The sequence below is a fragment of the Loxodonta africana genome, chromosome 18, assembly GCF_030014295.1.
Source record: "Loxodonta africana isolate mLoxAfr1 chromosome 18, mLoxAfr1.hap2, whole genome shotgun sequence".
In the NCBI taxonomy this organism is placed as follows: domain Eukaryota; kingdom Metazoa; phylum Chordata; class Mammalia; order Proboscidea; family Elephantidae; genus Loxodonta; species Loxodonta africana.
This window is the reverse complement of record NC_087359.1, coordinates 59,499,647-59,514,856: the sequence shown is the minus strand read 5'-3', so window position 1 is coordinate 59,514,856 and position 15,210 is coordinate 59,499,647. Positions and strand designations below refer to the sequence as shown.

General features: G+C 45.8%; 1 protein-coding gene across 1 annotated transcript; it reads right to left on the bottom strand.

Annotated features, from left to right (window-relative positions):
• Positions 1-18: 18 nt before the first annotated feature.
• TMEM97 (transmembrane protein 97) lies at positions 19-11,701 on the bottom strand. Its single transcript, XM_003416835.4, has 3 exons — positions 11,492-11,701; positions 2,779-2,923; positions 19-1,375 (listed from the first exon to the last, which is right to left on the bottom strand). Exons 1-3 carry the CDS (start codon positions 11,618-11,620, stop codon positions 1,116-1,118), a joined length of 534 nt encoding a protein of 177 aa, XP_003416883.2. The 5' UTR covers positions 11,621-11,701; the 3' UTR covers positions 19-1,115.
• Between the last annotated feature and the right edge of the window lie 3,509 nt (positions 11,702-15,210).

Sequence of the window (15,210 nt, the reverse complement as noted above, 5' to 3'; positions counted from 1 at the left end):
TCCACAAAACAAGCCAGGCAGTGGTCAGCAGCTACTTTATTTGGACATACACAAGTCAGACAATACTATCAACAGTCAGGCCAGATATGGCCTGTGTGAGGAAAAAATAGGCAAAAACAGAGGGAACTGACTGGGATCCGTTTCTACTATTTTCTACATGTGTTCACAGGTCCCTTTTTTTTAGGGCTGGCTTTGGGTACAAACTTCAGAGAGAGCTCATGGAACACCAAGCACTGACATACAGTAGCCCTGTATGCACACACTGGGCAGGTCCTGCCCAGCTGCCCCTCCCCCCGCTTCGAGAACAGGATGGAAGGAATGAGTCAACTGTACTAGGAAGGAGAAAGCTAACCATCAAAAAGCACACTTTCAGGTCAGGTTTGCGATAACAGACTTCAGAGGAAAGGGACTAATAGGTTAGGTCTCTAAAAATAGAAGACTAAAAATTGAAAAGAAGATGAGCAAGGTGACTTTAAAAATCTCTACTCTTGGGGTGACCTGCATAAGACAGAAACCAAACACCTTCTAGTTTAACCCATTTCTGACAGAAAGTCAGGCTTTGCAGAATGTTCTCTCTCTTTTTTCCTGGGCTAAGGGAGGAAGGGGAAATAAGACATGATTTTGGAATTAGTATTAAGGAGGCCTAACTTCAAACTTCAGAACTGCCAGAAACATCCCACTATTTCATTTTGCTGATCAGTGACATGCTGTAGAGAATCGTGAGTCAGGGGTTTAGTCACGTGTATATTGTGGGTCAAACGACTCACCAATATGCTAAGTAGGCCATGTTTCTTGGTAGCTTATCCTGTGTCTGGTCTGGTCCTGCTCCTAGTAATCCTGAAGTGGAACTTGGGCACACAGTGAGGTGTTGGGCACCACTGCCCTACAACCTACCTGCCTCCCTCCAGCCAACGTCAGGTGATCAGGCTGTTCATCCCAGTGTCCCTGGAAGGCGACGTTGTCTCGGCTCTTGCCAGCACTGTGCTCTTGTATATTGCTGCCGGTGTGTTTCAAATGCTGCTAAAGACATAGGTTCTGAGCAGTTTTCCATGTATTGGGTCTAACAGGAATATGTCCTATGGGCATCTTTTCCCCGAGGCCAATGCTTATTTCCCTCATTTTTTCTTTCTTTTTTCCTCGTACTTGTAGTGGGGGCTCCGCAACATGAAAAGGAGCAGCATGAGAGGGATGAGAAAGTAGGGGACATAGACAGATACAAGGGTTAGTCGTTCATGGAAAGTCTTGGGTCCTTGTCCTTTGAAACCACTGGCTTTGGAGAAATCCTCAAATAGCAGCATGGAGAGAATTGGAATTAAAGTGGTCATCGTGTGGACTGAGTAGATGATTGCAGGGATGCGGATCCACTTGCAGCCTCCTAAAGTAGGGGAAAAGGAAGGAAAAGCTCTAGGTCTGTTCATGACTCTTTCCAAGGGCCAGAACTGATAGTCTCCACCCTGTCTCTGCTTGCCTGCTCCCTTCAGCTCAATCATTTTACCTCCTGCTCTAAGTGAAAACTCAGCAAATGGAAAAGTGTTATACTGCCTAATGAGCAAATTTCTTTCTTTGTGTAACAGCTCGGACCCTGAATCACTAACTGTCAAAGAGCCAAGGGTGGTGGCCCAGAATATAACTGAGAAAAACTCTAGGGCAGTCACAGGGCCATTACCAGTTAAACCCATTTTGTTCTAAAATGGTAGGGGAGGGGGGACCTTGAGGCATCTACCTGTTAAGGAATTGTATTCACCCACTCCTCACTTACCAACATGGTTAGGTTCCACAGACCAGGTTGTTATGTGAAAACTGGCATTATGTGAAAATGGAGAACAAGCCCATTAGATCACAGATTATGTGGGACACCTGCCCCTCTAAACCTGAGAGATGGAAAATGTAGGTGGGTGCTGTATGCCCCACTGGCCATGAAAGGCTGCCAAATGTACATCATTAATGTGCAAAATAGTTGGCTAGTAGATTTTTTTTTTACTATTGTCATAAATGTGAACTGTCGGATGCGACAGCTGGTAAGTGAGGAATAGGTGTATAGGTGAGATGATCCACAGGTGCTACCAAAGATGGATTCGGTGACTCGAGGGGACTCCAGTGGGAGAGAAGCATTTTCAGCTGTGTAAGCTTCATTACCGAGTGCACTGCTACTGCTTTGTAAAAGCATCGATTACATGGGAACACTAAGAAAAAATTGTAAATGAGAAGTTAAACTCTTTAGGCATGAGCCTGATGCTCCTGCTGGTAAATCAGTGTGATTCTGCCCAACGCAGGAAAATAAAAGCCAACTATAAAAGAAATTAATTCAGTGGGGGGAAAACAAAACACAAAAAGGAAGGAGACCACCCTTCAGGTGGCCTGAGGTTTCAGAAGTATGAGAGGGATTTCTGGAAGACTGAGCAGCCATACAGCCCAGCTGACCAGTCTGGGCTGCGCCTCTACAGACCTCTGCCCAGCAGGCCCTTCTCCTTGGTTACCCCCACCCCACTTCCTTTCAGTTATATACTTCTTTCCTCTGTCTTCATACCCATCGTCCTTACCCCCGTCACATCACTACCTCTTCTTTCTCCCTCACAGAAAGACATTAACCCAAGCCACACTAATGTCCCTTTATGAGATCTATTCTGGCCATTTCTATCGAATCCTCTCTTTCTAGGAGCTTCCTCTGTCCCTCACACAAACTACAGGGACACTCCCCCTCTCTTGGAGACGCTTTCCCAAAAGATTTCAGGGACCTGATTTCTGAGCAAAAGTGTGACTTTCCCATCATTTACTAACCTTTGAAGAAGGCATATGTTGCAAAGGGAAAGAAAGGCAGCTGAAAAACAAGCTCACAAAACACGAAGGGCTTAAACCACATTGGAGGGTCCTGTAGCAGAGGGTCTTTGAACTCCTTAGCATACCACTGCAGCAGGTTTCTCAACTGAAAAAAAGACAAGGCAATAATTCACAATGAATTACAGCTATCTTGGCTGGATAGGCTTAGCACTTCCGACTCATTTGAAGATACACGGAAAAGTCTCTCACTAACCAACCTCCTTGGCAGTAGATGGCACACCCCGGGTGCCTTTTGTGATATAGCCCAGATGGTCATTTCATAAAAACTCACTAGCTCTAACTCAAATATTACCTTCTCTATGATGTTTTCCCTGGCTTTTCCAGCCCCTTCTTTGTGCGACTAGGCATTTGTAACTCCATGATAACACGTATCCAGGTGTGTTGCCTACTGTCAACAGCAAGTGTCTAGTACTTAGCAGGCTCAGGATGTTTGCTGAATGAACAAATGACATTTCTGCCAACAATATCATTCTTTGTAAAGAAATGAGATGTGAAAGCCATCCTGGCTTTTTTCCTTTCATAATAGCAACTGAGGACTAAGCTCTGAGGGCCAGATTCCCTCAAATACAGAAATGAATTAAATTCCTTGCCCTTTGGTGGGGGAGAGATATGTAACCTTTTTGGAGATGTGATTTTGGACACTTTAGTATCTCAAATAAGCTCCTCATTTTTCAAAAAAAAAAAAAAAAAAAGTCATCAAGTTGACTCCCACTCACGGCTGCCTCACGTGTGTCAGAGCAGAGCTGTGTGCCACCGGGTGGGTTTTCAATGGCTGGTTTTTGGAAGTAGATCCCCAGGCCATTTCCCAAGGTGCCTCTGGGTGAATTCAAACCTCCAACCTTTCAGCTAGTAGCCGTGCATTAAATGGTTTACACCACCCAGGGACTCATTATTCTAAACTCCCCTAATTCTAAATTTTGTTCTTTTGGGATATTTATGGAAGAACAAGCTCTGACAAACTATAGCTTTTAGGCTGTGACAACACTTGAGAGTTAACAGTCTCAGTTCTAGCTCGGGCCCACCCCTGCAATTAACCTGCCAGATAAAAAGATGCAGACCCGTACTGACTTGACGCTAGGCAGAGGAAGGAAGCAGTTGGCTTTCAGGCTGCCCAAGGCCTGTCCATTTAATGTGGACTACAGCAGGTCTGTCACAAGTAACCTCCTAGAGATAGCACTGTCCTCAACACCTGCCGTCAAAGCCAAATAACTAAGTCTTCATTGTGATTAAAAAAAAAAAAAAAGGCTCCAATGTAAGAATTTTGAGTAAAATGGAAGAAGTAATTTTCCTTTTAATTTTTAATCAAAAGACAAAGGCTCGCTATTGTGAAATAATGAGGCCGCGTTGCTGATAGAAAGCCAGCTTTAAGCAAACATCCAGAAACAAACATCCGTTAGCATAATATTAAGTTCAGAGGGCTTGGCTAGAGAACCGATTTATTGAGCAACTGATCTCTAATTTGTACTTGATTTGAAATTTAAATTCATGACAATACCCTTGGCTTCCTTCTAAGCATTTTTCAGGATAGTAATGTGGACTAATCATAAAGGTTAAGTCCTTTTTTGCTTTCTAGATTAACTTAAAAGAAAACAAACAAAAAAACTGGAGGATTCTCCTTGCTTTCAAGGATTTACCACAGGATTTTAAAAGCATTTTGGTCCACTTGAACAATTCATTTTTAATTCAATTTGTAAACAATATCTCAGAGCCACCTATTTCATAAATTGAGGCAGACCTGTCCTGAACGTAGCACGGTAATTTCTGCAGGCTGAGATTATCGGCAAAACTTAAAAATAATCCAACCAGCCGGCACGCATACAACCACCTGCCCCGTGGCTCAGCTGCCCACTGATGCCAGACCAGGCCTGGGCTGACAGCTGGGCGGAACAGACAGTAGAGGCTCACAGCTGCGTGGTGACGAGCACAGGAGCTGGGAGCCAGAGGGCCTGGCTCTGGGCAAATCCCTTCATCTCATTCAACTTGTTTCCCTTCCTATAAAGTAGGGATGGTAATAGTGCCTATTTCACTGCTGGTAAGATTTAATACATATACAGTCTTTAGAACGATACCTAAACCCAAAAAAACCAAACCCACTGCCATCGAATTGATTCCGACTCATGGCGACCCTATAGGACAGAGTAGAACTGCCCCATACAGTTTCCAAGGAGCACCTGGTGGATTCGAACTGCCGACCTTTCGGTTAGCAGCTGTAGCTCTTAACCATTAGGCCATCAGGGTTTTCCTAGAACAATACCTAGCACGTAGTAAATGTTAAGATTCTTTGACTGAATGCGATTAACACATATTTTGAGAAATTCACGTTCAATTCTATTAAAATACCTGAATGCAGCTGGTCATTAATAGGAATTACTTATTAGGTAAGACAAAAAAAGGGTAAGAAAATGGTTTCCCTTTATACCTGACTCACGTTTTGACTTTTTCAACTCACCACTGTTGTCAATTAAAAAAAACCCACTTGGCCTGAATACATGGCCTTCTGAAAAGCAGGGGTTGCTACTAAAGAATAGGCTCTTCTCTACTTAGGAATGAAAGTGAAGGCCAGATGTAGACTCACCTGGGTTTCTTGGGCAGTATTTTAACAGAAGGAACGCTACCCAGCTGCAAATGACACTATAAAATGTTCCCCTTTCCATGTTCTAATCCAAGTTAAACTCCTACTGTTTCATAATACAGTGAGAGTCTTCCCAAGTGTTGATCTGGCTCAAACCAAGATGCCCACTATGTGATGTCCTGTAGGCTTTTTAGTTCTAGGGACAACAGATGTTAAATTTTGGCGTTTTTCAAAGAGATTCTGAGAGTAAATATGGTTTTTATTATTACTATTATTTTCTCCATACAGAAGCAACAAAGGCATCACTTCCCACCCCAAAGCATCAAGGGTGAATAGTAAGAAAGAGAATGAATGAATGGAGACTAAAAAAAGTTAAACCACAGGTGTTGGTGAGGCTGTGGGGAAACTGGAATCCCCATTCGTTGCTGGTAGTATTGTAAAATGGTACGGCTGCTGTGGAAAACAGTCTGACGGTTCTCTAAAAGTTAAACACAGAAATACCATATGATCCAGCAATTCCACTCCTAGGTATATACCCAAAAGAACTGAAAGCAGGAATGCAAACAGAATACTTGTGCGTCAGCGTTCACTGCAGCATTATTCACAGTAGCCAAAAGGTGAAACCAGTCTAAATGTCCATCAACAGATGAATGGATAAATAAAATGTGGTACATACATACAATGGACTGTTACTCAGCTATAAACAGAACTGAAGTCCTAATTCATGCTACAACATGGATGAACCTTGAAAACAATGCTGAATGAAACAAGTCAGTCACAAAAGGACAAATGTTGTATGATCCCACTCATATGAAATATCTAGAATAGGCAAGCGTACAGAAACCAAAGTTTTTAGTGGCTACTAGGGGAGGAAAGACGAAGGGAAAAAGGAGGACTGCTTGGGGGACACTGAGCTTCTGTTAAGGGTGATGGAAAAATTTGGAAATGGATTATGGTGACAGTTGAACAACATGATAAACATAATGTCACTAAATTATACATGTGAAGAATGCTGAAATGGCAAATGTTTTGTTACATATATACTTAACCACAATTAAAAAAAGAGTGAATAGAGGCAAAAGCCTTTCAGTCCAGGATCTGATCCCCCCTCCTGTTTGCACTGGCCCTTGCCCTATTACAATAAGTCAACAAAAAAATAAAGCTTGGAACATCCCAGTTAATTGATCTAACAATGTATTTAGTGCCTCTGTTCTACCTCCTAGTTCGATGCATAGTGCCTAGGGTCTTAAAAGCTTGCAAGCCGCCATCCAAGGCATAACAATTGGTCTCTATTCACCTGGAGCAAAAGAGGAAGAAGGAGAGTCAGGAATAGAGGAGGATATGGAGTTTGTGGCTAATTGCCTCCATGAACAACTGCCTCCTTTGCCATGAGACCAGAAGGACTGGATGGTGCCCAGCTACCACTGCTGAACATTTTGATCAAAGATTCCAAAGAAGAATCCTGATGAAAGGGTGACGGGGGGAGGGAGGATGCAGAATTTCAAATTCTCATGAACTCCAAACTTCCTGGAGCCATGAGGGTGGATGAACCCCTGAAACATTTGTCTTGAGATAATCTTTAAACCTTAAACCAAAAATGTCCCCTGAAGTCTTGCTAAAACCAAACAATAGTTTAGCTTAACTAGTAAAAAAGGTCTGCCTTGAGCATTATGTGCCTTTAAGAACTATCTATTTAGGATCATATTGACAACAGCAACTCAAAAGATTAGGGGGCAGTGAGTTTATGGTAATGAGGGAAGAACAACTTAGAAAAGGAGGGTAAGAATGGTTGCGTGTGATGATTAAGGTTGTGTGTCAACTTGGCTGGGCCATGATTCTCAGTGGTTTGGGAGTTATATAATGATGCAGTTTGGCAGTTAGGTAATGATGTAATTTGGTAGTTAGGTAATGATGTAGTTATCCTCCATTTTGTGATATAATATAATCACCTCCATGATGTGATTTGATGTGATCAGCTAATCAGTTGTAAGGAGAGTTTCCTCAGGGGTGTGGCCTGTACCCAATATATATGGATGTTCCGGCAAAGCTCACTGGCTTGTGCTTGTTCTGGATCCCGCATCTGGCTTGTCATCATCTGACCTCCAGTTCTTGGGACTTGAGTCAGCGGCCTGTCATACTGCCTACCAACTTTGTGATCTGTTGGCCTCCGCAGCCTGTGAACCAGCAGACTGCCATATAACTAGCTGATCTTGAGTTTGTCAGCCCCTGAAACTACATGAGTCAGGAGAAGCCTCCAGCCTGATGCCTGACCCACAGAGACTTGGGACTTGCCAGCCTCTACAACTGCTTAAGCCATTTCCTTGAGATAAATCTCTCTCTCTCTCTCTCTATACACACATATATGTATGTATATATACATGCTTCATTGATTTTGCTTCTCCAGAGAACCCAGCCTAACACAACTGCACAACTTGAAGAATGTAATCGATGTCACTAAACTGTACATGTAGACACTGTTGAGCTGGTATATGTTTTGCCATGTATATTCTCAACAACAACAAATACACAACTTTACCAAATCAAATAACCCATTGTCATCGAGTCATTCTAACTCATAGCAACCCTATAGGACAGAGTAGAACTGCCCCTTAGGAATGACTGGTGGATTCAAACTGCTGACCTTTTGGTAGTAGCCAAGCTCTTTAACCACTGTGCCACCAGGGCTCCTACCAAATCAAATATGTAAGTTTAAATGGGGTATTTACGATGTTTGGCCCATTTTAATTGTACTTGGTGAGTAGTGAACAAGGACTTATAGTAAAGGTATATTCAGAAAAAAAAATGCAGTGTGATTAATTACTTTTGTGTATGGCCTTTCTAGCCATGGTCTTGTAACTACCACCCAAGTGACTGTGCAGGACTGTGTGATAAGGTAATTGTGGCCCGCCAAGGGAATTGGTCAGTTTTGCCTTAAAAGAGAACTACTTCCAGAGCAGAGAGGGAGAGCCCACCACCACCAAGGATGGAGAGAACAGCAGGAGAGACCTGGCAACAAGAGACAGCAGGGTGGGCTTCCCAGCCCACGGAGAGAGAAAGCTGAGTGCCTTTGGTTAGACTGAAGACCAGGGAGAGGCTGTCCTGATGGAAGAACTGTGTTCTGAGAGTTCCTGACCCTGAACTGTAACTGTTACTCCCCTAATAAGCCCCATAAATGTAAGTATGGTCTGTGAGCTCTGTGTGGCCATTGCAATTAACTATCAAACCCTGCAGAGGAGTAGAGAGTGCTGTGCGAGGGATGGTTGGTGTCAGAATTACTAATTGATGGCAGAGGGAGGAGGCATGTCTGATCTCCGCCTCATGGGAATCAGTCTGGGCCTGTTGATCTTGATTCTCATTTCTCCTTGTGAGGTTGGAAGAGGTCAGATACTGCCCCCAAGCCGTTTTCACATATAAAGAAACTAACAGCTGTTATGTATGGAATAGCTACCTGCAGTAACTCACTAGTTAGTTACAGACTAGAACTGCCCCACAGGGTTTTCTTGGCTGTAATTTTTATGGAAGTAGATCATGAGGTCTTTCTCCCTTGGAGCTGCTAGGTGGGTTTGAACTACCAACCTTTCGGTTACCAACTTAACTGTTGAGTCACCAGAGCTCTCACATACTAATTACCAGTATTAAAGGGACCCATCACATCAGAGATTGCAATCAGGTAGCATGCCCAAGTTCTGCTGGCCACCCAGGTTTTGAAAATGTGGCAATAGTAGGCTCTTCTTTCTTCAGGAAAACTAATAGCTAGTGCAGAGATGCAACTACCCCTTTAGAGTAAGTATACACTACCTGGCCCTATGTGGTAGGCTGAGTTATGGCCCCCAAGTAATGGAGATACAAGTCTTAATCCCTGGCACCTGCAAATGTTACCTTGTGTGGCAAAAGGGACTTTGTAACTCTTCGTGATGAGTTAAGGATCTTGAGATGGGGAAATTATTCTTGTGGCCTTAAATGTAAAAGGGAAGCAGAGGGAGATTTGACTACAGAAGAGAAGAAAGAAATGCGATGTCAGCAGTCATACAGCCACAAGCTGAGGAATGCTGGCAACCACCAGACACTGGAAGAGGCAAGGAACAGATTCTCCTCCAGAAGGAACAGCCCCTGCCAACACCTTGATTTTAGCCCCATAAGACTCTTTGCAGACTTCTGACCTCCGGAGTTTTAAGAGAATAATGTGTTGTTTTAAGCCACCAAATATTGTGGTGATTTGTTACAGCAACAACAGGAAACTAAGATACCTGTATATGTTTGAGCTTGTAATTTAACCCAACTGTCTTATCTGACATTTGCAACTACAGAACTCTGACATGCCAAGACTCAGACCAGTCCTGGGAGAACAAAGTCCCCAGACTGCAATCTAATGCTCTTGCCACACACCCCCTATGCATTTCCCACGGAAAGGGAGGCCAGATGTCTTCCCAGTTATGCTTGGTTCTAGAAGCAAAGAAAAAAGACTGAGGTGGTGACACATTGTTGAGTAGTGGCTCTTAGCCTTTTGTGGAGTGTCAGACCCTTTGGAAAAGTTGATGGAAGCTATAGACTCTCATCCCAGAAAACACAAAGCACACACAATAATCCAAGAAGCTGCACTGTATGAAGAACAGGGCATCAGATTGGAGGAAAACTCATTAACGGCCTGCAATATGCAGATGACACAACCTTGCTTGCTGAAAGCTAAGAGGACTTGACGCACTTACTGATGAAGGTCAAAGGCCACAGCCTTCAGTATGGATTACACCTCAACATAAAGTAAACAAAAATCCTCACAACTGGACCAATGAGCAACGTGATGATAAACGGAGAAAAGATTGAAGTTGTCAAGGATTTCATTTTACTCGCACCCACAATCAATGCCCATGGAAGCAGAAGCCGAGAAATCAAAAGATGCGTTGCATGAGGCAAATTTGCTGCAAAAAGACCTCTTTAATGTGTTAAAAAGCAAAGTTGTCACTTTGAGGACTAAGGTGTGCCTGACCCAATCCATGGTATTTTCAATTACCTCATATGCATGTGAAAGCTGAACAATGACTAAGGAAGACTGAAGAACTGATGCCTTTGAATTATGGTGTTGGTGAAAAATATTGAATATACCATGGACTGCCAGTATTTATTCAAAATACTTTTTTTGAATAAATACTTGAATATTTTTAAGAATGAACAAATCTGTCTTGGAAGAAGTACAGCCAGAGTGCTCCTTAGAAGGAAAACTGTAGTTCTGAAGAAAAGAAGCATTAAAGTTTGCAGTAAAGAATGCCAAGAAATGAGGTTTTTCAACTTCATTTCTACAGAGGCAATCAATTTTACTCTAACCCAAATGAAAGGGTCAATTTGAAGAAGAATCATTAATTTTCTTCTGAGCGTTTGAAGTTACCAGATCCTGAACGTGAAGTAATGACAGTCTGTAACTCGCCAAGCAGCACCAACCAAGGTACTTAAACCTTTAAACAGAACAACAACAAAAAACCCGTTGCCATGGAGTCAATTCCGACTCACAGCGACCCCATACGACAGAGTAGAACTGCCTCTGGGGTTTCCAATGCTGTACATTTTTACGGAAGCCGACTGCTGGTGCGTTGAGCTTCTGACCTTTCGGTTAGCAGCCGAGCGCTTAACCACTGTGCCACCAGGGCTCCTGCCAAACCTTTAAATGGGTCTAATTCTACTGAGATTATTTCTTCGGGATTAGACTGGGATGTTAAAGCTCTTCCAAAAATCACTTTAAAACAAATCCAACACGTGATTTAGACACTGGTTCTTCCTGGCTTTCCTCAAATACTAACAACTGACCAGAGATGGAGTGTGCGAGCCTTTAAAAGGAACAGCCTTTGCCCCCTGCGGCTTGGGGGAAGGGACTGGGAACGGCCCACGGAAAACGTAGTTGATGGGTAAGGAGAGGGCCGGCGCACGGGCAGAACGCAGGGCAGGCGGAGGTGGGCTGGGGTGCCGAACTGGAACCCTGAGTGGATAAGGGCCGGGGTGGGGGGCTCATATGGGACACAAGGGCACAACCGCAGCGCACACAGACCTCACACTCGGCGACCGGAGGGCCAGGACCGACCGGGCGCCCCTCACCTCGGCCGGATAGAGTTCGCGCGGCAGCACCACCTGCAGGTCTATGAACAGGGTGATGGGGATGTGGGACAGGAAGTAGAAGCACAGCAGCCACTCGAGGCCGCGCCTGGCGCTCAGAACCCCCATCATCCGTAGGGTGGGCCGAGCAGCAGCCACGGTGCGGCTCGCCGAGACCCGCGGAGGCCCAGGACACCGGGCCGCGGAGGCCCAGGACACCGGGCCGAAGGCTCGCTCCGCCCCTCTGCCGTCCTACGCAGGCCGCGCCAATTGGCCAGCGGAGGCGCAGAGGCGCGGGGAAGGGGCGGGACTCGCTGCTGGGCGCCTCCATTGGCTCCTTTGAGTGTAACGTGTCCCGAAGGCGCTTCCGCAGACTGTTTCCATTGGCCACTGGGGGCCGAATGGAGCAGAGGCCGGGCTCTTTGCCCGCCAAGGCCTTGGCTCGCGGGGCAGAAGCGAGTTGGTCGGGATGCTGGGAGTCGACGGCCCCCCGCAGTCTTCTTGTGTGTTGCGCTGGGCTGCAAAGCGGTGCGCGATCTGGAGGAAAGCCGCGGCTGCCCACAATGGTCTCATTACTTCCTTCATTCATTCCATTCATTTAGCATTTACTGAGCGCCTACTATGCGCTGGGCTGTGGGAGTTTACAGAGATGAAGCTCCAATCCTGAGAGGGTGTCACAGATCAGGGCGGGGGCAGTGCGTTGTGATCCGAGCTATGGGAACACAGAGCAAGACCCCTGCCCCGAACCGAGGGGTCCAGGGAGCCTTTGAAGGATGCGTAAGAGGTAGCCAGCCTGAATTAATTAAAAAAAGCAGCAGAGAGGACAGACTGGAGGGATATAGGAGGACGTCAAATTGACAGGATTTGCTGATGGGCTGTGAAGAGTGAGGGTGGTGTCAAGTATTCATTTTTTCATTCAACAAATATTGCTCTTAAAAACAAAAGGTACTGCTCTTTACATACTGGGCCCAGGTCTGGATTGGGACAGGATGGGTAGAGCTGCCATCACTGAGAAGAGGGGACTCAGAGAAGTGAGTTGAAGGAAAGGTAATTCTGTTTTGGCCGTGTTGATATTGAGCAGTCTATATCATCTGAGTGGTCAGTTGGATGAACCTGTCTGGAGATGTAGATTTGTGGGCGGGAGTGAAAGTTTGAGCTTGCCTGAGACAGACACAGAGCATAGGGTCTGGAAGACAGCCTGAAGGAGCGCTTACCTGCAGGGGCCAGAGGAGGACGGTGTGACCCTAAAAGCTTGCAACATGTTTTCTCCTTTTCAAAATGGGTGATCGAGAGCTTGATATAACTAACACCATAATGATGCTCTAAGCAATCTATAAGCATTTTTTATTGCCAGCTGCACTGGTCTCATCCAAAGGGGTGTGGAGCCCTCTTGGCTCCTGTGGCCTTGGTCTCTCTCCTCTTCTTTGTTCTCTTGAGAAATGGCCTTCAGCCTGCAGGACGGCAGCTAGGAAGGCTGCCTGGCGCTTTTGATTTGCAACTTTCTTTCTTGCTCCTTATCTCAGAGTGGACTTGGCAGGCCAGTTCCACGAGCTGAGAGATTCTTATGTAAGTTTTTTCAGCCTGTTACAAACATACAGATTAGAGTCCAGATGTCTGACATGCATATCTTTAATAAAGAGTTCTTGTAGTTGTTTTGTGATATATACAACCATCTGTGGGCCACTTGCTTAAAAACATTAGGTAATCCTTGCCAAAATGATATATAAACTCTGATGTAAAAATTGCTTTTGGGGGAACTCCATAAAGGACAGCTTGCGTTGCTGTTGGGGGCCCTCCATTGGTGTCACCTCCTAATAAACTTCCTCTCTCTTTCTGACTTGGAGTACGTTTCATTGGGTCGATTGCTCCAGGCCACGGACCCCAATCGGGTAACAAAGGGATGGAGATACAGGTGGACAGCAAGAGTGTGATGTCACAGAAACACAGGGAAGGAAGGACAGTCAACTGTGCCAGGGCAGCAGAGACCAGGTAGGGACTGACTGGAACCCACTGGTAGCCTGTTGAGAACAGTGGTGGTGTAGTGGGGGCCGAAGCGAGGTAAGGCAAGCAAGTGGGGAAATGGAGGCACGGAGTGAAGACATTTGATTCAGGAAGTGTGAGGATGCAGGTCCATGAACAAGAGAGGACTTATTTTTGACAGGGACTAGAACTGGTTTTTATGCTGTTTGAAGTTTCTGGAACATTAGGAGAGGTTGTCCATTCAGGAGAAACAGCAGGAAGTATGGCTCAAGGCCTCTGAGGAGGTGGTGAGAATGGAAGGATTAGCTTAGGTCTGAGGAGTTCCTAGTGCCATGGGCCCAGAACAGAAGGATTGCTGGCAGTGTTGAGGGCCCAGTTGAGTTAGGTGGTCCCTGACCTGGGGGCCCTAATCTTCTAGGCTGTGTGCTTTTCTCCAGCAGTGCTCAGCAGTCTGAGGTCTATTTAGAAAAGTGTTATTGGACTCATCCAGGGTTGGGGTTTAGTGATTTTGAGGAATTGAATAAGAATAGTTGAAGTGATGGAACATGCAGTTCGAGCTGGATAGGAAGTGACATGAGGCCAAAAGGGGCTGGTAGACTGGGGGGAAGTGGAGAAGTAAATGGATTAGAGGCCCTAGTGTGATGGCAGTAACTGGACAAATGAGTCAGAAGGTTGGGAGATTATGACATGGGAGCTGAATTTCTGAATTCCTGATGTCAGGAAGTGACTCTGTCCAGGGAAGGGTGTGGCTGAAGTGGAGTGGAGGAGAACATCTTTGGACATGAAGTCAAGGGACAGAGAGCCCAGGGTGTGGGACGGGTTGACCAAAAAGGCCACCTAGGATGATGGTGGCAAGTTGAGTGAAAAGAGGGCATGAGCTCACTGCCAAAGTCTTTAATAAATAAGAGGGAGTGACCAGGAAGAAGGTGGGAATGAGTATAGCTTAAACCTCAGAGACCCAACCCAGTGCTGTCGAGTCGATTTGGACTCATAGCGACCCTATAGGACAGAGTATAACGCCACATAGTTTCCAAAGAGCGCCTGGTGGATTCGAACTGCCGACCCTTTGGTTAGCAGCCATAGCACTTAACCACTACGCCACCAGGGTTTCCAAACCTCAGAGAGTGGAGGGGAAATGATGTGGACACGGCCTTGAGGAGCAGGAAGGCTTGTGACCTACCCCCCTCCCCATTCCCCCTGACCCTGAGCTTGCAGAGGGTGAGAAAATGCGCAGCCTGTGCTGGAGAAGGCTGCAGGGAAGCCAAGTCCTTCAGGGAGAGCCAGGTGAAGGCTGAGCATGTAGAGGGGCTTGTGAACCACACAGTGAAGGGGTTTGGGCTCTGGGCAGGAAGTGGAGAGGGTATGTTTAGCTAGGGGAGGGCAATCAACACAGGGAAACAGAAGAGCACAGCAGAAGAGGGGTGTGGAGGCTCCTTTTGTGGTGGTAAGCAAGCAACGACTAGTATGGCTGGCTGAGCATGAGCAGAGCACAAAGTCCTGGCATCCACCGGAACTCTCAGGGGTCAGCCTGGAACCCCAGGCCCAGCAGCCAGACCAGAGTGAGGGAGGGAGGGTTCAGTGCTGTTTGTCCTGCCACAAGGGGTGAACTGCGCTCAGGGGTGGAGCCTGTCTCCCTCTACTAGGTGCTCAGGCAAGGGGGGATGAGGAACTAGGTGTTTTCTTTTTCTAGAAAAAGAAAACCCTATGTCTGGGGAACCTAAATTCACTGAGGAATGGGGGCT